Raw genomic sequence first — 26,555 nt, forward strand, 5'->3', positions numbered from 1 at the left:
ACTGCTGTGCCCTCCTGCCTCTTTCATCCCTTTCTTCTGGATACCCATTGCTCAGCAAACATTTTTGTAATGAAAAGTTTAAAACATATAGAAAAGAATTATACAATGAATACTCACATACCTACTGTCTAGAACTCATAATTATTTGGCCATATTTGAACATACATTATATTAGTTTTTGGGTTTTCCTAAAAATGTGTACACAGTGGATTTGGATTATTATATTTGAGTAAAGTGCTCAAATTTAAACTTGATCCTTTGAAGTTTGTTGATTTATGTATGTGTGTATCACATGTAGAGATCAGAGATAAATTGTGAGAGTCAGTTCTCTCCTCTTGCCCTGTGGACAGGACTCAGGTGCAGGGTCGGTGGCCGGAGCCTGTCTCTGAGCCAGCTGGATGGCACCGCTGTTGTTTCCTGAGACCGTGTCTCTGTGTGGCTCAGGCTGCTCTACTGTGTAGACAGCCCAGGTGCCCTTGGACTCAGGAGTCCCTGCTTCAGCATCCTGAGTCTAGGCCTGGGGCACCACATCTGGGCCAGTTGACGCCTGTTTGGTAGATGTTCCCAAAGCCCTTCAAGATCTAGATCCAGAACATCAGACCTCAGAGGGTTTCCACGCGCTCCTTTCCAGACACTCCCCCCCTGCCTCGTCAGCCATTCATCCTTATGACAGTTTGGTTTTTTCATGTTTGGCTAATTGGCCCTTTCATACATTCATGTGGATGGGACACAGCGTGTGTACTGTTGCCTGCATTCCTTATAATTGTGTTTTTTTTTCTAAAGTCGGGGCAGGCAGAGAGATGGTGCCACTGTTAAGAGCACGTGCAGAGGACCTGGGTTTGGTTCCCAGCAACCACATGGTGGCTTACAACATCTAGAGCCGAGTTCTAGGGGATCTCATGTCCTCTTGGGCCTCGTCAGGCACCAGATATAAACATGGTACACGTGCATGATGTAGGCGGAAGTACTCACACCCATCACAACCTAAAATAACCCTGTGGGCTCAGCAAATGGCTGTGCCATCTTGTTCTATCATCAGATAGGAAATGTTATTGGTCTTTTAAAAATGTGTGAATACAGAGTGTGAGTGTGGTGGAGCATGCCTGTAACCCTAGCACTTGGGAGGCTGAGGCAGAATGAGTCCAGGCCAGCCTAGATGTATTGAGAGATGTCTGAGTCCACGTTTGTTTTATATTTATATGACATTTTAATATATTCACATATATAATATTTCCTCCCAAACTCTGGCTTGGTACAGTCATTATTCGGGATAATTCTTAATTTTGATAAAATCTAATTCATTAGCTTTTTTCTTTTCTGTTTTTGCTTTCTATATCCCAAGAACTTTGCCTATCCCCTGATAGACACATGCCTTTTTTGTTGTTTTTGTTGTTTTAGTCCAGCTAGATGGATTTATATATATAGTTTTTATTTATTTATTTATTTTATTTAATGTATGTGAGTACACTGTCACTGTCCTCAGACACACCTGAAGAGGTCATCGGATCCCATTACAGATGGTTGTGAGCCATGATGTTGTTGCTGGGAATTGGACTCAGGGCCTCTGGAAGAGCAGTCAGTGCTCTTAACCGCTGAGCCGTCTCTCTAGCCCATGCAGTTTATTCTAATAGCCTTATATTGTAGATTTTCTGTGCTTGTTTCTCATATGTAAACTTCCCGTGCTTGGTATGAGGTAGGATATCCAAGCGTTTTACAAGATGGATGTCTAGGAGCTTCAGTACCAGAAAATTAAAAGAAATGATTTATGATTATTTCACCATGTCAGGAGGCAGTGCATCAGTCTCATGTCATATTATCACCGTGTATGCTCACAATGTACATGTGGACAGGCACATGCATGACACACGCGTGGAGGTCAGAGGACAGCCTTTGGCAGTCGGTTCTCTCTTTCTGCGAAGACTTTAGTGTGTTTCCCATTGTCTTAGTCAGGGTTTCTATTCCTGCACAAGCATCATGACCAAGAAGCAAGTTGGAGAGGAAAGGGTTTATTCAACTTACACTTCTGCATTGCTGTTCATCACAAAAGGAAGTCAGGACTGGAACTCAAGCAGGGTTGGAAGCAGGAGCTGATGCAGAGGCCATGGAGAGATGTTCCTTACTGGCTTGCTTCCCCTGGCTTGCTCAGCTTGCTCTCTTATAGAACCCAAGAGCACCAGCCCAAAGGTGGTACCACGCGCAAGGGGCCCTCCCCACTTGATCACTAATTGAGAAAATTCCCCACAGCTGGATCTCATGGAGGCACTTCCCCAACTGAAGTTCCTTTCTCTGTGATAACTCCAGCCTGTGTCAAGTTGACACACAAAACTAGCCAGTACACCCATGGAGCTGTCTCAGTGGCCCTAGCACTTTCTTGTCGTGCTTTTCACGAGACTGTTTTGACATCACATAGACACTTGTAATAGTTTAAAGGGTAGACTTCTGCCTGGATTTCTTGATTAGCCATGTGGGGAGATAGGAGTTGTTGGTTCCTGATCTCATAAGCTTTTTAGCTTATATTTGACTCTATTCTGCATGTTTCCAAGCCCTGACTCAGTAAGTCCTTAGAATCCTCTCTTACTACTAATGAGTTGTAGTAACTGAGTTCTTTGTTTCTTTGTTCTGTTTGCACCTAGGATGACCAGCATTCCAGTAAAGGAACGGGTGAAGCTGTCTCAGAACTGGCGGCTTGGGCGCTGCCGAGATAGGATTCTACTGAAGTGGAGATATAGGTAAGTGGCTTCTTGATTGTTTTACAATGTTTATTTGTTTTTATTTTATATGTATTTTTGTTGTTGTTTTGAAATGGAGTCCCACTATGTGGCTCTGGCTATTCCCAACTTACTGTATAGACCAGGCTGTTCTTAACAAGCAGAGATCTAACAGAGATCTGCTTGCCTCTGCCTCCCAAGTTCTGGAATTAAAAATGCTCACCACTAAGCCTGGCTTGTAAGTATTTTGTTTCTGTGTATCTCTATTCATGCCCAGTACTTGAGGAAGTTCCAAAAGGGCATCAGAATCCCAGGAATTGGAGTTACAGGCAATTGTGAGCCATCACATGGGTGCTGGGAATTGAACCCAGATCCTTTGAAAGAGCAACAAGGCTGTTAACCTTTAAGCCATCTTTTAGCCTTACTTCTTGATCCTTTTAAGAATTTCCAAGACCAAAGAGCATAGTAGAAAATATGAAATTAGATCATAGGGGCTATCTCTGGTGGGGTAACTATTAGTGGTTCTTTAGATACCACAAAGAGCCCAGCAGAAGGATGACTTGCTAACAAAGTTCAAAAAAGATTATTTAAAAAATGCACTCTGGGGGCTGGACAGTATGAGGCAGGAGGATCTCAATTTCAAAGCTTGTCTGGGCTAAAGAGCCAGCCTGAGTAACTTAGGAGGATCCTATCTCATTTTTTTCTTTTTCTTTTTCTTTTTTTTCTTTCTCTTTTTCTTCTCTCTCTCTGTGTTTTTGTTTTGTTTTTTGAAACAGGGATTCTCTGTATATCCCTAGAGCATTCTGTAGACCAGGCTGGCCTTAGCAATCCTCTGCCTCTGCCTCCCAAGTGCTGGGATTGCAGGCATGTGCCACTGTTACTACCTAGCTATGATTGTTATTTTTTAAAATATTATCTCTAGGAAGTTAATTCTCCTCTTGGATTCTGTTAAACTCTTCATTTTTTGGGGGGGGGGAATCATGATTCTAGGGCTCAAACCTAGGACCTAGCCCATGTTTGGCAGGTGCTATAATGCTGAGCTATACCTCCAGTCCTATTTCTTCTAATTTAGTGAAAGGCAAAGTTGGGGGCTGGGAGATGTTCATGAGGAAAACCTGACATGTGCATCTGTTCTGTTCCCTGAGAGCCACATGGAGAGAAGAAACTCCCAAAAGTTGGTGCCTGAGCTCCACATGCGTGCAGTGACATGCATGTGCAAACTTTTGTGCACGTACAAAGTAAAGAAAGAAAATGTAATTTTTAAAGAAAGGCAAAATGGGATATTAGGCATATGTGAGGTAGGACTTAGGAAGAGTGCCAGTGAGTCTGTGTGGTGTATGTCTCATGTGCAGGTGTGCAAAACAGTTCCTGGAGGCCAAAAGAGGACTCAGGGTGACCTCTGTCAAATTCCCTTGAAAAGGGTCTCTGACTGGATCTAGGCTGCTAGCTGTCAGGTCTGGGTGAGCCTCCTGTCTCTACTTCTCACTGCACAGAGCCGTGGTTACAGGCTCTTATGTAGAAGCTGGGTCTCTCTGTACACAGTGCTGGGAATTTGAAATCCACCTTCAGGCTTCTACAGCAAGTGCTTTCCCCCTGGGTGGCACAAGCCCCATATGGAGCCTTCCCCATAGCCGGGTGCCATAACAATGGTTGTTAAGGCACAGGCGCTCTCCATCAGTACCAGAGCACTTCATAGTTATCTGCACCTTACCCAAACAGTGCTTCTGGTTGGCTGATTTCAGCGTATTAGGAGCTTTGTGGCTTCTCATTCTGACAGACCTGTCCCTTTGCTCATAGAAAAGGCACACTTCTACCTTTGGTGACTGTCTTAGTTTCTGTTCTATTGCTGTGAAAAGAAACCATGACCAAGGCAACTCTCACAAAAAGGTTGCATCTAATTGAGGGCTTGCCTCAGTTTAAGAGGGTTAGTCCATGATCACCATGGCAGGAAGCAGACAGACATGGCACTGGATCAGTAGCTGAGAGTTTTACATCCTGATCCATAGACAACAGGTCACACATGCAAACACACACACAAACACACAAAACACACAAACACAAACAGGCCTCTTTCTAATCCTTCTCAAACGGTTTCTTCCACTCTCTGGTGACTAAGCATTTTCATATCTGAGCCTATGGGGGCTTTCTCATTCACACCACCACAGTGACCCTGTATCTTGTTTGCATTGATTCCAGTGGTTTGGCTGATGTCAGTTGCTGTGAATTATGTGGAGGTATTATGATAGAGAAGTTATGAAAGAGGAAGGTGGATTTTTATGGTGAAAGGCTTTACTGTCTGGTTTCCATTTCTACCTAGTGGAGGTTTTCTTAAAGAGCTGGGTCCCCTTTGTAGCCCAGTTTGACCTGAACTTGCTGTCCTCCAGTTGGGACTACAGGCTAGTGCCGTCATACCCACCATTTGTGCCTTTAACATCAAAGAAAATTTCCCTAACGAGCTTTTGGTCCTGGTGCTGTCTTTTAGGGCATTAATTTGAGGCAGTCTGGCAAATAAACAGAACAGTTACCAGGTCGCCCCAGGATTCGCCACTATTTACCTGGCGTGAACCTGGTTTCTTGTCCTAGGTAAATGTCTGTCTACCACATGGTTGTAAGTACAGTCCAGCTTTCTCAGTTTGCTGCCCATTTGAGTGATCTACATAATTGTGGGAAAGATGTTGAAGAAGAGTGCAAACGATGAATAAGAATGTAGATCTCTGTATACGCTCCACACATATTCTGTATAATAAATGCACACGCTTGTAAAAACTGCATGAGTAGAAACTCAGTTACTACAAAGTCCGAGCTGCATTTAATGGCCCGGCAAGTCAATTTGCAGAGCTTTTCCACATTCCCATGACGCTGGTTTTAAAGAGCTTGGGGAAGAACCACAGGCCCGTTTGCTCAGACAAGTCTGGCAGTGGGAGATATGTCTGTATGTGGGGATGAGTCAGCTTTCCCTGTGTATTTCTTGAGACTTGGTAGCTCCAGGACTGTTAGCTAGGATAGGCACGGGCAGGAAGACTCAGGGACAGGGCTTAGGCCCCATCAGGGAGCCTGGTGAGAGCCCTTCCCTTTCCTCTCCTTCTTTCCCTCACTTTGCTCTCCTTCTCTTCCCTTGTCCTCCCCCCATCCCCATCTTCTCCCTTTGTTCCCACTCCCCTTTGTTTTGAGACAGGATCTTTTTTTTTGTTTTGTTTTGTTTTTTTGTTTTGGTTTTTTGAGACAAGATTTCTCTGTGTAGCTCTGGCTGTCCTGGAACTCACTCTGTAGACCGGGCTGGCCTCAAACTGAGAAATCCACCTGCCTCTGCCTCCTGAGTTCTGGGATTACTGGTGTGTACCACCACTGCTCCGCTGAGACAGGATCTTAACGTCCTGACGGCCTCACCCTATCTGTGTATTGCAGATGGCCTGAAGCGCCCGCCCGGTCCTCTTACTTTAGCACTCAGGAGTGATGCCACTTGCCCAGCAAAGTCTTTCTCTTAAGGCTCTAGTCCCATGCCTGGCCGGTGGCCTTTCTCTCTTACGGTTGAGAGCTGAGCTCTTTCTAGCCCGAGCTGCAGCAAGCTGCTTTGGAGTTATTCTGCATCGCCACACTTCCCTCCCGGACAGGACCGTCCCTGTCCTTGGGAGGGTCTAGGAATCTCTTGAGCAGGTTTGCTTTCTTTTCTAAATGGCTAGATTTTCTTTTCACTTGTAAATATGTCTCTGATCCAATAACAAGGGAATGGGATTTCTTACAACTTGTCTTTTCTCTATCACACCTTACCTGATCTATTGAGCAGTGTATACATGGCAAGTCTTAGAGTCTTGAAACTTAAGTTGGACTTAGCCAGAATCAGAGGTCACATTACCTGGCCGGGAGTCTCCTCAACTTCCCCTACTCCTTTCAGCCCTGCCTTTCTGTAAGAAAGACGTAGGCAGCGCCTCTACATTTTTGTTGTCTTGTCCCCCTCTCTAGTCAGATGCCTTGGATGCAGCTAGAGGACACTTCTCTGTACTTATCTCAGGCCAATTTCATCCTGGCCTACCAGTTCCGCCCGGATGGTGCAAGCTTGAACCGGCCGCCCTTCAGAGTCTTCGCTGGGCACGATGAGGACGTTTGTCACTTTGTGCTGGCCAACTCGCACATCATCAGTGCAGGAGGGTGAGTGCAGGAGGGTGAGTGCAGGAGGGTGAGTGCAGGAGGGTGAGTTCAGGAGGGTGAGTGCTGGCGGTGCTGGCGGGTCCTTCACCTCTTCCTTAGTGTGCTGCAGGGACCCGGGACCTGGAGCCTCTGGCTTTTTTGCTTTTTTTTTTTTTTTTTTTTTTTTTTTTTTTTTTTTTTTTAGCACTTAAAGTTAAAACAGATTTACTAAAAGCTGATAATAGGTTAGCCAGAGAAGAAAACAGGAAGGGCCTTTAATGCATGTTCTCTAAAGGAAAGTTTATTTTGTCTCGGCTCTGTTAGCCTCAAGCGTGCTGAAGAAGTAACAGTGTCTAAAAACTCAGCTCCTGTGGGCCAAGTTGCAGACTGTTTGGCAAATCCAGACATCCCTGGACATGCATGGGCTGTTTCAGTAGGCTTGCCCTCTTTCTACAAGTCAACTCCTGGAGCGGCCTCCTCCTTCTCTTGCAGAGATGGGAAGATCGGGGTTCACACGAAGCACAGTGCCTTCACTGTCAAGTACTCGGCTCACGAGCAGGAGGTGAACTGTGTGGACTGCAAAGGCGGCATCATTGTGAGCGGCTCCAGGGACAGGACCGCCAAGGTGAGGCCTCTCCCCGCACCACCGCACCGCACCGCACTGCACTGCACCGCCCTGCACCGCACCGCACTCACGGTTATTTCCTCCCGCCTATGGGGCCTGGGGTAAGAGAGGAGCTTAGAGCCTGGAGTCCCAGGATTGGCTGAGAGCACTGGGTGAGGGCAGGGGAGAAGAGAAACACTAAAGAACTCACTTCTGTGCCTTTACATAAGCTTGCTGCGCCAGGCTGTGCTCCTGCCAGCTGGCCTGGGGGAGGAGAGGCCAGTGGTTGGGATGCGTGCCACTCTCTGGAAATGTGGTGTGAATGCAAAAGCTCGGGGCCTGGCTAGCTGTTCATCCCCGAGCTGGGTTTCCTCAAGTTTGTGGGTTGAGTTCTAACCCCAATATTTTATTTTAAAATCTCCCTCCTCTTGCTTGCTCACTGTTTGGAGAAGTTAATTTTTCACCACCTTGTTTATAAGCAATCAGGCTGGTAATTAAAACATGTTTTCACTGATTCTCTGGAGAGAAGATGTGGCCAGCAGGCAGTGGAGAGGGCGGGGCTGTTGGTGGTGGCATCAGTGCCAGATCACCCGATCCACTGACATCCACCAAGACGTGAAAGATGACAAACACTTGTCATCTTCGCTTTGTGCATCCAGTTCATCCAGTCTGTGTCAAGTGTTGCTGCTTCTGGGACAAAGAAGAAAATTTCCAGTCGTGGGCGCCGCAGTCCTAGCCAGAGCACAGGCTTTGGGGCCGCAGTGGGAACTCTGCAGAAGACCTCTGCAGGGCTTGTGTCTTAGTCAGGGTTTCTATTCCCGCACAAACATCATGACCAAGAAGCAAACTGGGGAGGAAAGGGTTTATTCAGCTTACACTTCTGCATTGCTGTTCATCACAAAAGGAAGTCAGGACTGGAACTCAGGCAGGTTAGGAAGCAGGAGCTGACACAGAGGCCATGGAGGGATGTTCCTTACTGGCTTGCTTCCCCTGGCTTGCTCAGCCTGCTCTCTTATAGAACCCAAGAGCACCAGCCCAGAGATGGTACCACCCACAAGGGACCCTCCCCCTTGATCACTAATTGAGAAAATGCCTCACAGTTGGAGCTCATGGAGGCATTTCTCCAACTGAAACTTCTTTTTCTGTGATAACTCCAGCCTGTGTCAAGTTGACGCAAAACCAGCCAGTACGGCTCGATTACCTCTTTCCTAGAATCTAGAGGCTCCACTGTAGCAAAATGCTTATTCATATCAGCAAATGGGCCTCTGAGCCACAGAGAGAGCTCAGCAGAGAGAAGTTGCAGCTTTTGTAACTGACTCCGCGTACCCTCTAGTGACTGCTCTCTCAGGGCAGGCGCTGAGTTATGTGAAGACAACAGCTAAGCAGGTTCCCTGCTGCTCATGAACATGTCTCCTGCTTTTAGAATTCTCTGATTTGTATTTTATATTCGGAGAAAATGCACACCAGCAGAGGACACCCGAGGAGGTCAGTAGTTTGTGCTTTTATTTTTATTTTTATTTTTAGTTTGAGACAGGGTCTCAGGTAGCCAACGGTGCTCCCATGTCTCCATTTATACGTGTGAGCTTATGTCTCTGAGAGCAAGGGAGCCAGGCTTCTGTCCCCTGCTCTTCCCTCTTCCCATCTCATATCCACTTTGAATTGTTGCTTAATCGATGACTTTGTAGCGTTCTTTGCAAAGAGTCTGGCTTTAACTTGCCCAACTGCTCAGTAAGTAAAGCTCAGGCTAGAGACCGGACTGAGTCGCGTGCTTACTAGCTGGTTTGGGTTGTCAGGGCTCACATCTGGGGAGTCGCATTTGTCTTTAGTTCCAGTGCTGGGGAGGCACAGACAGGTGTAGTCCCTGGAGGGTTTATTTTTGAGTAACTTTGTTCCTTGATAATTCCACGTGTGTTTACAATGCATCCTTGTTCCCCCGACCCTATGTTGTTCTTTTCCAGCCTCTGTCCCATCTTCCTCACAAATCTCTTCAGTATATTTGCTAGCTGTTCTTATTAGTGTCCTAAGGTTTAACAGGGCTGTCTTTATAAGCAGGTGTGTGACAGGGCACTATGCCTCTTCCTCCCCCAGAATCTGTTAGCTGCCAATAAATGCAGCGCTAAAATGCACACAGCCCTCCCCCCTTCCTCACTACCTGCTAGGAGAGCCCAGTGTCACAGTGTTAACAGTGGTAACAGTTGCTAGAGTGCTTGAGTGCCAGGCACACACCCTGCTTAGAAGATAGCATTTTGAAGCCCCACCCCCTACCTTCTAATTCTTAACTTTCTTTGCCATCTTCCAGAGTGTTCCCTGAGTCTGTAGACGGTGCTATAAATGCCTTGCTTATGTCTGAGCTCCCAACAGTCCTATAATGAGCATTTTGTGAAGCCACGGGTCTTTGTATGTACTTCAAGGAGAGGCTTCTCTGTTTACTGCTAAGAGCAGCAGCCTTTGTCTGTGGGGATAAGCATGTATTTTGTAGGTGGTTTGGTGCTATGTTGATTCAGATAAACAGTAGCCTTAGGTCCTTCTCTAAAACCTCAGATCTACCTCTCTTTCTCTTTGAGACAGTGTCTGGCTGTGTAGCTCGGGCTAACCTTGAACCTGTAATTTTCTGCCTCTTGAGATTGTAGATCTGTATACCACATGCCTGCTAGGATTATTTTCTAGCAATGTAGACTGTAACCAGGCACTGTGCTAAGCATTTTATTCATTTTGTCTTATTGGGTAAATAACTTCCTTTGCATAATTGTAATATATCTTGGATACACAGTATACACTGTGGTATCTTCTCTATAACCCTTTTTTTTGTTTTTCTTACAAGATATGTGTCTATTTAATAGCTGCCCTTGGAGTTACTATGTAGTTTAAGGGTCACCTTAAACTTCTGATCTTGCCTCCACCTGTTGAATGCTGGGATTACATGTGTGCTACCACACAATCTATGTAATGCTAGAGATAAAACCCAGGGCTTTTTACATAGGCAAATACTCTACCAGTTGAGCTATATCTCCAGCCCTTATGGAGATGGCTTCAAAATGAACTTATCATTATTTTTTTTTGAGCCAAAGTTTTATTTACTTATTTCTTGCATTTGAAGTATTCCTTGATGACATCCTTGGCCTGAGATTCTTTGCCATAGTCCTTCACCACTACGCAACTGCAACCTGCCACCTTCCAAGGTTCCCCTCTCGATCGATCGATCGATCGATCTTACAGAGGCCTACCCGTTCCCATGGTTTCTTGTCGTCATCAACCTTTATCATTTATCAGGTTGGTCTGGGACTCAGCACGAAGTGCCTCCACCATTTTGACATTCATGGGCTCGCCACAGCTGGATGCTCGCATCACACAGAGATGGGCGCTGGCCTAGGGCTTCGGCAGCTCTGCTTATGCCGCTTGCTAGGCCATTGTGAATGAGGGCGGTCTGCAGCAGCTCTTGTAGAGAGCAGTGTTGACGTCCATTACACCTCCAGCAGCTACACCTTCCTCGGCCATGGCGGTGGATTATGGGTGATGCTGAATCTTGAACGCACCCGAGCTTCTGCCTCTGCACAAGTTGACGGCGGCAGGGGAAAAGCGAACTTACCATTATTTTCTTACAGTTTTCTCTAGTAGATGGATGTTTGCATCTAGTTTATTCCTGAATACAAGATCCTGGGAATAAGAATCCTTTCTTAAGTCTGCTAGATTCTGCGCATCGGCTGTGCTAGCTCTTGGTACTTACCTTCCCTTTTTTAGACCATGGTCCTGAGACATAGGCATTTCCCCCATTCAGTGGGCTAAAACTGAGACCAAGAAGTTAGGAAACATCTCTAAGCAAAGATAGTAAGTCACAGGTAGGGTTCAAACCCAGATGAGTCAGATTCCAAGACAATAGGCTTGCTCTGTAATTATAGGCTGCTGCAAATGTCTAATCACTTAGGTTTTGTCTTAGGATCTTTTTGTAATTAATTCTCATCCTTAGAGTTCTGGAGTCAAAGATCACTGTAGGAGAGCCGCCTTCGGTTGCCTTCTAAAAGAGCTGTATAAATGTGTGTGTTCACTGAGTGCTTTCTGGGCTGGGTCTGTTTCACTGATGGTAAAGATCTGACCGCGTGCTTATTATGTCAAGGCCTGCCCCTCAGGTGCCAGGACACTCTTGCTACCACAGGATGCTGTGCTATGGGACAGGCACTGGCACTTGGAATTGGCAGTGTACTTCCTGAGTCACTCCTAACGATCAGGAGCATTATCCTGTGGTTTGAGGGCTCTCAGATACTATCAGCTGTCTCCATGGAGGCTACTAGAAAACGGGTTTAGGCCGTCCTGGGGACGTTGTAAGTCAGGAGTACCTCTTCACCACACAAGCAAGAACCTGATTCTGAGGGAGTTCAGAAAGGGCAAAGGCGAAGATCTCTTCCAATCTGGGCAGTCTAAAGGAAGAAGCCAGAGGGGCATCTAGTTATTACCAAGGGGTTTTGCTGTTAAGTACAAAGCAGATGCTAGACTCCTGGGCTTACAGGAAATACTGAGGTATTTGCCCTCGGTTTGTTTTTCCCCCTTCTCATCCAGAATATTCTTGTTAAACTTTTTTCTTAGTTTTGGGAAAAGTTATTCCTACTGTTTCCCCATCCCCCACTCCATCATACCCACAAACTCTAAGAAACACTTTCTCCTTTTATAGGGAAGAGATACCATGTGATCCTAAGAAGGCAAGACCACCCCCATTCCATCACCTGCCCCTTACACTGAAGGAATGTTTCCTTAAGTTCTTCCATCTAAGGTCCTGCCTGAGTTTGGTGTGTTCCCCTTATAGCTCTGCGGGGACCTTGAGAGGTCATTGATCCCTCTAGCTGCCAAGGGGTCCCTCTGTGGCTGCTCTGGGGAGAGCCCTGTACATTTGAGGTTTCCTTTCTGTTTGGTTAGAGGCTTATGTCCCTGTGTGTGTGTCATCTGGGGTAGGGTGAGGTGAGGGGAGCCTTGTGCTTAATGGGAGATTTCTAAATGCACTGCTGCTGAGAGGCTCTGGAGTGTTGATTAGAGTTAAGCCCAGAGTGGCTGCTAATGTACATTCCTGACTGATAGGGCCCAGATAGTGGGCTCCAAGCCATATTTTTAACCTGTGGAGATATGGAAGCTTAAAAGAGTTAAGCTTTTCTGCTACTTTTGGTGACACTAGGTGCTAAAACTCCCTGCTGACATGAATACCTTTGGATCCTGGGCATTAGGAACAAACAAACACCACCACCCCATCTCACTTTGAAGTCTCATCCCCATTCTCTCCTTGTTTTGCAGTTTTCTTCCTACTCCTCTAACAGCATGCATGTCTCCTGTCCCGCACTTTGGTCTCCCTGCCACTCCCTATGTGCCTAAAGTAAAGTTTTGGTGAAAGATAGAAGGAAGAGTCACATACACAGGGCGTTCCTGAGAGGCAGGCCGCTTCTATCTACATTCCCTCAGCTAAGTCTCACACACAGCTGTGTCACCTCTCATGGCCTGGGAGAAAGTGGGACTAGTAGGGGGAAGGTTGGTGGTGGGGCCGGAAGCAAGGCTTGTCTCTGTGGTGGCTGAACCGGAAGCCAGAGAGGCCTCTGCTCACATCCTGAGCTCTGCCTTGAGGACAGAGAGGATTCTCCTTTCCCCTGCTCCGCAGCCGCACCCTTCCCACAAGGTGCACATTCTCCTCTGAAGCCCAGGCATTGCCAACACGAGCATTTCCTCTCCTGTTTCCAGGTGTGGCCTTTGGCCTCGGGCCGGCTGGGCCAGTGCTTACACACCATCCAGACCGAAGACCGAGTCTGGTCCATTGCTATCAGCCCATTACTCAGGTAAGGGAGACATGTTTGGATTTTTATCTCATTCAAGAATGGTTTCATTTTGTTAGGACAGATAAGCTAGAAGATTTTTCACTGGTATATTCTAGGTTGCTGTGAACCACTCTCCTGGAGATTTAAACGTTCTCCAAGGACTTTAAGTCTTTGGGTCTTTCACTATACTTTGGAACTGAGATAACCTTTCCTAAGCATCTGAGCAGTAGTGTTAAGAGAAACATTCCTACTGGCTGTAACTAAGCGGCAGTGTCACCTCTGGAGCACATGTCCTCTGGGGTTGCTCCACAGCAGAGGCTTCTCAGTGTGCCTGAGAGTAGTGGCAGCAGCTAGCCTGCTGTCGGGACTCATCTCTGCTTTGTTCCCTGCAAACATCTTCTGGTGTATCCCTTACAGGCTCTGCGTGACAGGGAGGAGGGGAGGTGCTGGGCTGCCACCTGGGCCCCATCCATACATGGAAAGGAGCAGAGGCAGTGGCAGCTGTGGTGGAAGTGCAGCTCAGTTTTATTATTTTATGTCTGAGGTAGTTTGGCCTTCATGCTTCTGCTCATGTGCCCGGTTCCCATGGAGACCAGAGAGGGTGCTGAATCTGGAACTGCAGTTACAGAGGGTATCAAGAATCAAGCACAGGTTCTCTGGAAGAGCATCCCTCCCCATCTCTCTAGCCCACAACTCTTTAAAAAACAAACAAGCCCCTAACACCAAAATCAGAATACGTCTTGATGTATAGCCAAGGTTTGTCCAGAACTCATTACACAGCTCAGACTGACCGTGAGCTAGATCTTCCTGCTTCAGTCTCCCGATGGCCAGGATTAAACCAACATGTAGGTGTTTCTTCTGATTAACTAGCCAGGTGTGTTGACTCATGCCTGTAATCCCTGCACCTTGGGAGCCTGAGGCAGGAAACATTGCCCGTGTATTTAAGGCCAGTTTGGGCTATAAGGTGAGTTTCAGACCAGCCTAGGCCTCAGAGTAAGACCCCGACTCAACAACACAATAGAAACAAAACAAAGTATGCAAGATCAATATAAAAAAGTAAAACTGGTCAGGTAGTGGTGCACACCTTTGATCCCAGCACTCAGGAGGCAATGGCAGGCAGATCTCTGTTAGTTTGAGGCCATCCTGGTCTACAGTTCTGGGATAGCCAGGGCTACACAAAGAGATCCTGTATTGAAAAAGAAAGAAAAAAAGAAAAGAAAAGGAAATTTGCTGCTTTCTTGGTTATTGTTATTAACAAACATTTTATCGGCATATAATCATTGTACCTAATGTTGAGTTTCATGTGGACGGTGTCTTTCAAATACATCATATGCTTTGTATCTACGCTTTTAAAAATATTTTATTGTTTTGTGTGTATGGATGTTTTGTTTGTATATATCTCTGTGTATCACATATATACAGTGTCCCTAGAGGCCAGAAGAGGGTGTTGGATGCCCTGAGCCTGGAGCTCAGATGGTTATAGACACTTGTGGGTGCTGAGGACCAAACCTGAGTCCTTTAGAAGAGCAGTCAGTGCTCTTAGCTGATACGCCATTGCTCCAGCCCCTGTCTAGGCTATCCTGAACCAAGGATGGCCTCTCTCCTCCCCAGGGGCATTTAGAGATTGTCTGTACTTGAGCTATCTTAGAAGTTAGTAGAGACTGTCTTCCTGCTCTTCCCTGATGCCTCTCTCATCCTACCTGAGTGGAATTGGGAAAGTTAGAGAGCTGCCTCCTCCACTACCTCATATGTCAGTCGCTTGCTTTTATAAACAAGTTGGTGCTCCTTTTGCTCAGCCCCTTTCAGCCTCTTTCTCCTCACTTCATGGAGCCTGTAGCTCTCCTCATGCTCTCTTCCACAACTCCCTTTCAATTTCTTTCTTCCTAAGAATTAGAGCCGATTAGCCACGTCATTAATTCTTCAATTTGACGGCTGATATAGCAGGACCTGAAACACATTGCTGACCTCAGAGAATGGAGACCCCATTCCTTAGCATATTGACGATGGGAGAAGTTAATTAAAATTCCACAGAGCAGAGGTGTCGGCTAACCTATAAACCTGTCACTTTTCAGAACAAATCATTCCAGCATTGTAGGGAAAAGGAAAGGGACAAGACGCGACCAGAGGGAAGCGAAGGGTATGGGGAGCAATGGACGGAGAAATGGAGCTGCCAGCGTTGTCTCCTCGGCAGCTTCTCCCTAACGCCACCCTACTGAAAGCCTGCCAGCCAGGCTTGTGTGTCTGTGCCTAGATGTGTGTGGGGCTAGAGGGAAGTGAGTGACAGGTGTGCTGGCATGGGGACAGCAGCAGCTCCCTGGTGAAGGGCTCTGGCTAGAGACGGTCCGCGCACTTAGTGCATGTCGTGGAGGTGTGGGCAGGCTGTCCCTGTCTCTGCACCCCAACCTTCGCGTCTTCTACTCTAGCCACATCCTCTGGAGAATGCTGGGTTTCTTCTCAAGAGAAAAGGCCACATAACACCTACTACAGATGCTGTCAATAAGAGAAGTTGAGAAAGGAATTTGCCTGCCTCATCAGGAGGCATTTGAGATCACAGAAAGTCATGTTGAGCGTTTGGCCATAACTTGGACCATGGATAATGGTGTGACTTTCTAATACTAGCATTGCTGTGGTGTAAGTGCCACACTCCCAGTACGTAGTCACTAGCCGCTCTCTCTGTGCAGTCTTTCTGGGTCCATTTATGCTCTCCTCACAATCCTCTGCGGTATCCTTGGTATATTTTCCTACTCATGGATGACACTTGCCCAGTGTTGGTTAGCTGTTTAGTGTTGAGTGTCTAGTTATTTGATATGACTTTTTCCTTAATTTCACAAATGATATCTTTTTTTTGTTGTTGTTTTTTTGTTTGTTTTTGTTTTTGTTTTTGTTTTTTTCGAGACAGGGTTTCTCTGTATAGCCCTGGCTGTCCTGGAACTCACTCTGTAGACCAGGCTGGCCTCGAACTCAGAAATCCGCCTGCCTCTGCCTCCCAAGTGCTGGGATTACAGGCGTGCGCCACCACCGCCTGGATCACAAATGATGTCTTAGACTTTGTTTTTGTTTGTTTTGTTTCTGAGACGGCCTCTCACTCTGTAGCCCTGGTTGGCCTGGAGTTCACAGAGATCTGCCTACATGTGCCTCCCAGGCCTGAGATTAAAGATGGGTGCCACCATGCTGGCAGACTCTAGCTTAAAAAGGATTGCATTTATGTATGTATGTATGTATGTATGTATGTATGTATGTATGTACACTCACGTGCACTTGTGCCTTGGCTGCACATGTAGAAGGCAGAGGAAACAACTATTTCTGCTCTTCCACCATGGGATAGAATTCAAGTTGAATTCTCTTCTAAAAAAGCTTGTGTTGGGGATTCTGACTTCACACTAGACATCTAGGGAATGTGCTAGGGTTTTATTGCCCGCCCCCCCCCCCCCTTTGTACTTAGAAATACATGGGCTAGGATCTCTATATTGTATTAATAGGTCCATCTCTCTCCACTTTGTCCATGACTTTGAGCCTTTTAAAAAACAAAACAAAACTCTCTAAGCCTGGTAGTGGCGGCACATGCCTTTAATTCTTCTGTTAGAGAGGCAGAGACAGGCAAATATTTGTGAGTTCGAGGCTAGCCTGGTCTAAAGAGCAAGTTCCAGGACCTCCAAGACTACGCAGAGAAACCCTGTCTCAGAACAAAAATTTAAAAAAAAGAAAGTTCTCCAGGTGGGCATGGTGGAGCCTGCCTTTGTTCCTAGTGCTCAGAGGAGGAGGCAGGAGGACTCCTGTGAGTTCCAGGTCGCCCAGTGCTACAGTGATGCCCCATCTTTGCTTTAAGCACCAGCTCCCTGCTTCAAGGCTGTTCTCTAGCAGTCTAGGAGAAAAGTCCTTTGCCTGCTACTAGTAGGTGGCTGTAGGCAAAGCAGTCTCTTCTTTTCTACTCTGTATAGGCCTGACTAGATGATACTGAAGATGAGCGGAAAGGATGTATAGCAGACTGAAAAGCTGACAGTCCTGTACCGCTGTGTGACTCCCTCTGTGGCTTACCCAGTGCAGCATGTGCTCTTTCAGGCCGCAGGCCTCGCAGGCCTCGCAGGCCTCGCAGGCCTCGTTCCTGGGCTTCCGCAGGTGGCTGCCTCCCCAGAGACATGTGGTTCTTTTGTAGCTTTCTGGAGGCGGAGTCTCCATGGGAATCTCTCTTCCTTGTCTTCTTCCTTTTGACGTGACCCTCAGTGGCTGCCTTCTGTCACCTCCCTGCCACTGTTGCTGTTGAATGTGTTTGTCAGTCACTGAGTGACAAGGTCCTGGACCCCTTATTGGCAACGTGAGGGGTCTTGAGCGGCCACTGTCCTCAGAGGACAAGTGCTTCAGTTCCTGTTGCTGCTTCCTTGAGCAGATGGAAGAGGCAGCCCTTGCTCTGGTCTTTTCTTAGTGACTGTCTTTCTCTGTTCGAACAGTCCTGTGCACTTTGTTGTTGTGTTCTTTGTCGTTTTCCCCTTCTTTTCATGTGTTTGTGCTTGGGCACATTTTAGCATACGATATGGGCCCTCAAACTCCAGACTTAATGAGGTGCTTTTGACCAAGACAAAGCAGGGATTCTGACCTTGCTCTGTCTAGGTATCACCTTTTGTTTCTTTTTATTTTTTTCTTCCTTTTTTCTTTTTCTTTTCTTTTCTTTTCTTTTCTTTTTTTTGGATTTGGTTTTTTGAGACAGGGTTTCTCAGAACCCTCGAACTCAGAAATCCACCTGCCTCTGCCTCCCAGAATGCTGGGATTACAGGAGTACGCCACCACCGCCCGGCTCACCTTTCATTTCTATGACTTTGAATTTTTAAATTTTCAAATAGTTGTAGAAGGAGATATTTAATGCCAGTTATGAGCTCAAGGCTATATTTATTTTATTTTTTATTTTTGAAACAAGTTTTTTCTTTGTAGCCTGTCCTGGAACTCACTGTGTAGACCAGACCAACCTTGAACTCAGAGATCTGTCTGCTTCTGCCTCTAAAGTGCAGAAATAAAAGGTGAGCGAGTGCACCTGCCTATACCCACACCCCTGCATATCTCAGAGCTATGTTTACTCAGACAAACAAACAAACAAAACAAAAGCTAAAAGCAACAGCAGCCTTCAAAGTAAGGCAGCAGGCCAGGGCTTTTCCTGTGCTGCCTGTGCGTCCGCCCTCCCTTCTTACCCTGCTGTCAAGACTCAGGTCTTACAGAATAAGTCCCTGTTCCATTTAGGATTTTCCTACCTGTCTCTGTTGGGTGAACAGGAGGAGGTAAAGAAGACACACAATATTCTTGAAGCAAAGTGATTTGTGTCTTCCACAGTTGTGTGGCAGAAACATTATTTTTTTTTTAATTATTTATTTATTTTATATATATATATGAGTACACTGTCACTATCTTCAGACACACCAGAAGAGGGCATCAGATTCCATTACAGATGTTTGTAAACTACTATGTGGTTGCTGGGAATTGAACTCAGGACCTCTAGAAGAGCAGTAAATGCTCTTAACTGCTGAACCATCTCTCTCCAGCCCCTAGAAACACATTATACACATTATATGGTCTCAGATATAGCTCCTAAGTTCACTGTGAATTCTTAATACTTTCCTGTGAATTAATAAAATTTAATATATTTTATTACTATTTAATTATTTTTATCTGAATGAAGTTAGTAAATACAAAACTCTTTTCCTGCTTTTTTAAAAAAAATTATTTTTGCTGTCTTTGAGACAGTATTTACCTCTGGCTAGCCAGGACCTCACTATGTAGACCAGACTGACCTCACACTCACAGAGATCCACCTACGTCTGTTTCTCAGTACTGGGACTAAAGGCCTGTACCATCATACCCACCCCACAAAACTATGTACAAGACTTTATTCCCCATTAAAAGTGGACTGGCGAGACCTGAAGAGATGGCTCAGTGGTTAAGACCACTAACGTCTTCCGAAGGTGCTGAGTTCAAATTTCAGCAACCACAATCTACCGCACAACCATCTATAATGAGACCTGATGCCCTCTTCTGGTGTGTCTGAAGATAGCTACAGTGTACTCACATATAATAAATAAATAAATAAATAAATAAATAAATAAATAAATAAATAAAATCTTTAAAAAAAAATAAAAGTGGACTGGAGAGATAGTTTAGCAGGTAAGAGCACTGGCTGTTCTTCCAGAGGACCCAGGCTCAATCCCAGAATGCACATGCTCCAGTTCCAGGCCCCTTGAAAGGCTCTTTGAGAACCCAAAAACATTCCTTGGTGTCCAGAGTTGACATAGGGCCTGGTGGGGAAGGCCACATATGAGAGACCTGGGCTCACTTAGGTAAATGCCTCTGCCATCCCAGGGGCACGCAGACACGAAGGTCTTTGGTTTTCTGGACCTCTTACATCTTGCACTTGGGGCCTGTACTGTGCTGAGATGAATCTGTGCTTGCCTGGAAGGAAAAGAGAGATAATCATGTAGCTCTCCTTTTCTCTGCAGACACCATACCTATTTCCCTGAAGTGAAAACGGCACTGGGTAGAGCCCTTGCCTCTGGACACTGCTGCTGTGTGAGCTCCTGTGGTCAGGAAGTTTCCCCACACTCTTGGGCTTTAATCCCTTCTCTCCTGCTTCTGTCATCAGGGAAATATATGAGTGGTATAGGTGTAGAGACTTGACTTAGCCGTGTTATTAAATATACAGTGTCATTTTGTGCACTGTGGTGGCCTGTTTGTTTTGTGGGGGATTAGTCCAAGTCTGCATGAAATGTACCAATTCAAATTTGTGAAGTGAGTTGTGGCCTCTGGGGGTTGATGGAGAAGCTTCATTTCTCCCAGACGTGGAGGTGAGTCTGGAAGGAAAGCCAGCTCTGTGCACTGTTTGGCTGTGGATGCTGCTTCTGGGAGAGCAGGGTGTTTGTTGCAGCAGCTACAGGGTTTGCTGTGTGCTGTGTGCGGTAGATGTTGCCGCCAGCCTGCTGAAGTACATCTTTCTTTACTGATGGTTAATTGCATGTGGAGTGTACCCTGACAGGTTTGGGAGTTGGAAAAAGAGGCAGTTTCAGTGTGGCTTTCATTGGTTCTCTATGATGCTGCTATTTTCTGATCCAGGGCATCAGAACTCACTCGCTGCTTTGCAGGGAAGAAGAATCAAATATAAGGAGTCTGTCTGTGGATTTCACTTTTCTGGTTGGCGATGGAGTGGTGTATATGAAGGGGATCTCCAACCTTGACAACCTGAAGAAAGAGGAACCATGACCGCGGTGCTTCATCTTTTAAGCAGTCCTCCTGATGGCTCAGGTGGACCACAGTGACTTAAGGATCTTTCTCTATTTCTTTCTCCTATCCTAGAGTTGGGGGCGAAAGGAATCCCCCTTTGGGGCTTGAGGAAAGAAGGCCTGCTAAATGAGGCAAGAATGGCTTCTCGTTATGCTTTGTGAGCCAGTCAGATGCAGCAGGGTGTGTCCCTCATGATATCCCTTGATGATGAGAGTCGGAGTTTCTACCAAGACAGCAGAGGGCAAGGGGCTGCTGTGGCTGGATGAGGGATTGCAGCGCTCTGAGTGGGCCTAGGTGGGCCCCAGATGCAGCTCAGAATGTGCTCAGGCTGCCATGCATCACTCATCTGTGCTGGGGGCGTTGCATTGGGTCAGGTCCTGCAGAACCTTAGTGCTGTGCTCTTCATCTGGGTGGCACTGCCCATGCCGATTCAAGCCTCTCAACAGGTCATAGCCATCAGAAGCAAGAACCAGACACTGGGATGAGGGGATGGTTTCAGTTCCTAAGACTGAATTTCAGCCATTATTTAGGGTAGGATGAATATGATGCCTGGCTGGCTCAAACCCATTTTTAGTGTGGTTGGCTCCTTTGTCAAAAACTGACCTAAATGCTCCAGCTGGCACCGGGCTACCGCAGGTCAGATGATGTGCAGAGAGTTCACCTGCTGAGGCTGGGTCCCTGTAACAGGCCTCCGTTTCTAGGTTCCAGTTTCAGGGTTGGTATTTAATTTTAATCCGGTAGTGTGTGTGTGTGTGTGTGTGTGTGTGTGTGTGTGTATGAGAGAGAGAGAGAGAGAGAGAGAGAGAGAGAGAGAGAGAGAGAGAGAGAGAGAGAGAGAGAAACATGTGTAGGGGTGGCCTCAGAAGGCCAGAGACCCTGGATCCCCTGGAACTGCAGTCCAGATACTAGTGAGCCACCTGGCATGGATGCTGGGACTCGAACTTAGATCCTCTAGAAGAGGTATGTACTCTTCTTATCGGCCGAGCCATTTCTCTAGCCTCCCCCTCCCCCCCATTCTTCCTCTGTCTCCTTCATCTCCCTTTCCACCCAGCCTTTCTTCCTTCCTCTTTCTCTTAGTCCTCTGCCCCTTCATTCTGTTTCCTGGCATTGGGTACGAATTGCTGTTATCACTGGGTGTGGTGGTTTACCCTGGTAAGTGAATCTCTTGAGGGTTTAAGGTCAGTCTGATTTACAAAGTTAGCTCCAGGATAGCCAGAGCTACACAGGGAGACCCGATCTCACAAAAACTAAATAAACAAAGAGCTATTATCTTGTTGTCGCTAGAGAGCTCACCATGACCTGGATAGCACAGACTGACAGGGGGATCAGAAGGGTAGGTAGTGAAATGTGGTAAATTCTCAGAGGACACAAACAGACCAGAGGAAAGAACTCTAGTGTCACTAGAGACACAGCAGAGAAGTCACAGGAGTCCAAGGTGGTTTACAATGTGTTTCAAAATAACTGGAAGTGTTAGAAGTTATATTTTATTGTTTAAGGCAGGGTTTCACAGTATAGGCCTGGCTGTCCTGGAACTCCTATGTAGATCAGGCTGGCCTCAAACTCAGAGATCCACCTGCCTGTGCCTTAAAGGAGTACACTACTGTGCTTTGGCATCAGAAGGTTTCTAACACATGGAAATGATCAGGCTTGATGGCTGTCCATGTATAAACCCATCAAATTATTGCACTGCCAGCCACTGTAGATCTGTGCAACTCTGCTGCATCAGTTAAAAATGAACTGAAGAGCCAGGTGGTGGTGGTGGCGCACGCCTGTAATCCCAGCACTTGGGAGGCAGAGGCAGGCAGATTTCTGAGTTCGAGGACAGCCTGGTCTACAGAGTGAGTTCCAGGACAGCCAGGGCTACACAGAGAAACCCTGTCTCAAAAAATCCAAAAAACAAAACAAAACAAAACAAAACAAAAGAACTGAAGAGCGGATGGAGGGAGGGATCAGTGTCCTTGCTCCTACTGCCTGCACTGCCTGCCTCCCAAAGTCCACCTCTCCCACCTTCTCTGTCCTCTGTTCTCCAGTGTGCTAAGCTTGCCTTAGTGCCCTTTGATCACGTCTACTGACAGAGAGATCACTTAGCACTCACATCCTAAGGTGCAAGCATGCCTTAATGTCAAAATTAGGGTGGTTTTCCCCACATCTTCCCTTCTTTCTACCTTTCGTTTTCACCCCCCCCCCCCCTTCTCTTTAAACTTCAGTGGGTGATGAGGCAGAGAGGGAGGCGGGAGGGTAAAGGGGAGCTATAAATTCAGAGACCTGTGTAGCTGTTCTCTGAGCAGCCAGGAAGCCTCTGATGTCTCCACAACACTTTCATTAACATTTAAATTAAGGGTTTGTTTTCCCGGCTGTTTTATAGGCTGGGACCTTTCATGGCCTGTCACATGCAGCACCCACCCCCTTCCCAAGCAAGTGTGTAATTGTAGCCACTGTTCTGTCCTAACTCTGGGTTGTGGCCGGAGGTTCAAAGGGAGTTCTTGAGGACTAAGCTGTGGCGTACAGGCTGTGACTGTCAGGCGGGGGCTGTTAGTCCTCAGATGAGGGTGCACACAGGACTCCAGCACTTCTCCCCTGACCTGTACTTTTCTTTGCCCTTGAAGGAACATATTTCAATCTGAGTCCAACCTCTTCCACACTTGGTTCCCTAGGGCCATGGGCAGGTGGGAAGGAAACCTCTGTGCCTTTGGACCTGGAAGCAGTGTTTGTAAGATATGACTTTCCCTCCTTTAATCTTTTTAGCATCTTGATACTTTTACACACAGGTTACCACCTGCAAAGAATTTACACTGTGATCCTTAAAAGCATAGACAGATAGATTATGTCCACCACTCTCAGTCATCAGCTCCTGCATCTGTGTTGGAAAAAGCTTACCGAGGTCATTGAGGAAACTGTTCTTACAGATCTTGGAACTCAGGGCAAGTGCTTCTCACCTTTAAGGGATGGCATTTCTATTGAAGCTTCCTTTCACCAAACTATCAGGCAGTGTAAGGGATGCTTTGGAAAGATGTTCCTGTGTGTCTCTTTCCTTACCCTCAGTCTGCGCGCGCGCGCTCTCTCTCTGTAAGTAGCAAGAATGTGTACCCCGTGCCCAAGGCACACATCCAACGATCCCAAACTCCAAGGCATCCTTCCCCCACTGCTGGTCTCAGCTAGACTTCTTCATTGGACAGGAATGAGAAAGACACTGGACTTTCTCTCTCTGTTGAGAAGCTGTGGATTTTCTCTCTCTTGGGGCACTGACTTCACTGTGTAAGTCAATACATATTTCTCCTTATCTCACTAAATGACCCAAATCACCCATGACTTGTCTGTCAAGTGCGAGATAGCTGAAGGTTACCTATACCTGTCCCAGGTAGCCTTGCCAGCAGGTGGACACCCTCATGCCCTGGGGTCCTGCCCGAAGGGAGGGAGGGAGGTTCTGGGAAGAGCCCTCTGCAGGTGGTGCCCAGGCTCAGATTGCAGGCTGGTGTTCAGCTCAGCTCAACCCAGTGGTGATTAATCTGGGGCTCTGGGCTTTGGTCCCTCACTGTGAAGACCTTTGGCTTAGAGTCAGAACTGGTCTCTGTAGCTTGCTTCGGCTTGGGGTTTGATCTGTCAAGGCTAAAGAGGAACCTGATGGCGGAGCGGAAGTTTCTAGCCCTGCCTGACTTACAGCACTGACCCATCCCAGTGGCCTTGTCATGATAATGCTCATATATTTAAGAAGATTTCTCCACCTGTTAGCTGTAACACTCAGACCAGTCAAAATAGGGATCTTCACAAAAGATGCTTTTACTTCCCTGAGCCAACAGAGCTGACTCTCATAAGTGGCCTGGGGACTGAGAGAGGGTAAAAGGTAGCCGTGGGGCTCTGGCTGGCTCAGGGGCAGACTGTTTGGGAAGGGTCATGGGGTGAAAGGATCCCTGTCCTTTTGCAGTGAGGTGGTCCTCAGGCCACTTCAGGCAGATTTTAGATTTTCACTTTAGAAGTCTTGTCTTCTTTGTACTCCATCACATTTTACATTTCTTTTTTTAAGGGGGCTCTTAACGTCATCATCACTACTACCCTTCCTTCTCGCTAGCACAAGTCCCCGTGCCCTCCTGCTGGTGCTCCATGGAGCCAGTTGTGTATCATGGAGCCCTTCTCTAAGTTCAGAGCAGGCAAATATGGCTCTATTTGGTGGTGAGCTTAGGGCCCAAGAATGGGAATTCTGCTGATATGACAGCCTTCTTGTGTCTGTGGAGCCCGGTGGTTAGGATTGTGTTGTTCCTTTGGCGGCTGTGGCTTGAGGCCCACGGCTTGGCACATTTTTCTCATGCCTTGAAGGAGAGGGGCTGCCACGTTCTTACGGGTACCGAATGGTCTTGGGAGCAGCCTGTAAAGGTGCTCTAAATTACACAAGTTTGTATTGGTTCTGAATTTTTCTGTGCTGACTAGAATTTCTATGCAAGATGACAAAAAAAAATGTATTTGTGCCCCATGGGAAGTCAATTTATCTGGCTCTTTCTCCATACCCATTCTGCAAAGAGGCCGGGTGCCAGCTGACTTTGTACCTCTCTAGTACTTTTTTGAACTACAAGAAATTTCTCTCTGAAAATTTCAGAATTTGACCTTTGGAGAAGAGGGGGTTCTCCTTCCTGTCCCGTGTCAGAAACGCATGCATGTTGCTGCAGCTGTAGTTGCTCGGCCTCTGGAGGACTCTGTTAAAGCAGACTTTCAATATTCTTGCCTCTTTTCCCTTTAACTAATTAATTAGTTAATGAATTAATTTGTGTGTGGTGCATGTGTAGGGTAATAGGACAACTTGTGAAAGTTGGTTCTTCTGCTGTGTAGGTCCTGGGGACAGAACTGAGTCGTCAGACATGGTAGCAAGCCCCCTTATCCCTGGTCAGACACGGTAACAAGCCCCCTTATCCCTGGTCAGACACGGTAACAAGCCCCCTTATCCCTGGTCAGACACGGTAACAAGCCCCCTTATCCCTGGTCAGACACGGTAACAAGCCTCCTTATCCCTGGTCAGACACGGTAGCAAGCCCCCTTATCCCTGGTCAGACACGGTAACAAGCCTCCTTATCCCTGGTCAGACATGGTAGCAAGCCCCCTTATCCCTGGTCAGACACGGTAGCAAGCCCCCTTATCCCTGGTCAGACACGGTAGCAAGCCCCCTTATCCCTGGTCAGACACGGTAACAAGCCCCCTTATCCCTGGTCAGACACGGTAACAAGCCTCCTTATCCCTGGTCAGACACGGTAACAAGCCTCCTTATCCCTGGTCAGACACGGTAACAAGCCCCCTTATCCCTGGTCAGACACGGTAACAAGCCCCCTTATCCCTGGTCAGACACGGTAACAAGCCCCCTTATCCCTGGTCAGACACGGTAACAAGCCCCCTTATCCCTGGTCAGACATGGTAACAAGCCCCCTTATCCCTGGTCAGACACGGTAGCAAGCCCCCTTATCCCTGGTCAGACACGGTAGCAAGCCTCCTTATCCCTGGTCAGACACGGTAACAAGCCCCCTTACCCCTGGTCAGACACGGTAACAAGCCCCCTTACCCCTGGTCAGACACGGTAGCAAGCCCCCTTATCCCTGAGCCATCTTGCCAGGCTATACTTGCCTCTTTTCTAAGCTTTCTCTTGCTCCTGTTTCCAGTTAGGACATTTTTGGTTAGTGTATGACCTGGTTTGTGACACTCTGTCAGAGGGACTTAGTTAAGCCCATCGGAGGTGCTGATGGCAGGAGGAAGGGAAGGGCAGGGGGGAGTAAAGGCCAGGGGTTGCTGGCCCAGGAAATTGCTTTCTGCATATTTCCTTTTTCATAGTTTTCAGTACAAATAAAAAGCATGGGTGATGTCTGAGGAGTCTAGTAAAGATGCATGGGTACCAGTGGGGGGTGCCAACATCAAAACAATCAGCAGTGTCTTTGCAGGAGAGAATTTCAAGTAACAAGAAAGAATCGTTTAGGAAGTTGAAAGAATTAAAAATCACAGGGCTGGGGCCAGCAAGATAACCCAGTGGGTAGAGGTGCTGGTCATCCAGCCTGGTGTCCTGAGATCACTCCTAGAACCCACATACCAGAGAAAACTGACTTCTAT

The 26,555-nt window shown here is 46.9% G+C and overlaps 1 protein-coding gene and 1 pseudogene across 3 annotated transcripts in view; one reads left to right on the plus strand and one right to left on the minus strand.

The window, feature by feature from the left end:
• Fbxw4 (F-box and WD repeat domain containing 4) overlaps positions 1 to 26,555 on the plus strand; it is an 86,683-nt gene that overhangs the window by 16,789 nt on the left and 43,339 nt on the right. For 2 of the 3 annotated variants that reach the window (XM_052184811.1, XM_052184822.1), the window contains exons 2-5: positions 2,634 to 2,729; positions 6,669 to 6,854; positions 7,326 to 7,458; positions 13,150 to 13,244. In XM_052184811.1, the coding sequence (XP_052040771.1) occupies positions 2,634 to 2,729; positions 6,669 to 6,854; positions 7,326 to 7,458; positions 13,150 to 13,244 (510 nt within the window). Of the gene's footprint in view, positions 1 to 2,633; positions 2,730 to 6,668; positions 6,855 to 7,325; positions 7,459 to 13,149; positions 13,245 to 19,699; positions 19,981 to 26,555 lie in introns of those variants that run through there. The other variant, XM_052184817.1, reaches the window with a different exon arrangement.
• On the minus strand, positions 10,516 to 11,041 carry LOC127686816 (40S ribosomal protein S12-like; annotated as a pseudogene).

The sequence above is a fragment of the Apodemus sylvaticus genome, chromosome 1 (genome assembly GCF_947179515.1).
Source record: "Apodemus sylvaticus chromosome 1, mApoSyl1.1, whole genome shotgun sequence".
Taxonomy (NCBI): Eukaryota; Metazoa; Chordata; class Mammalia; order Rodentia; family Muridae; genus Apodemus; species Apodemus sylvaticus.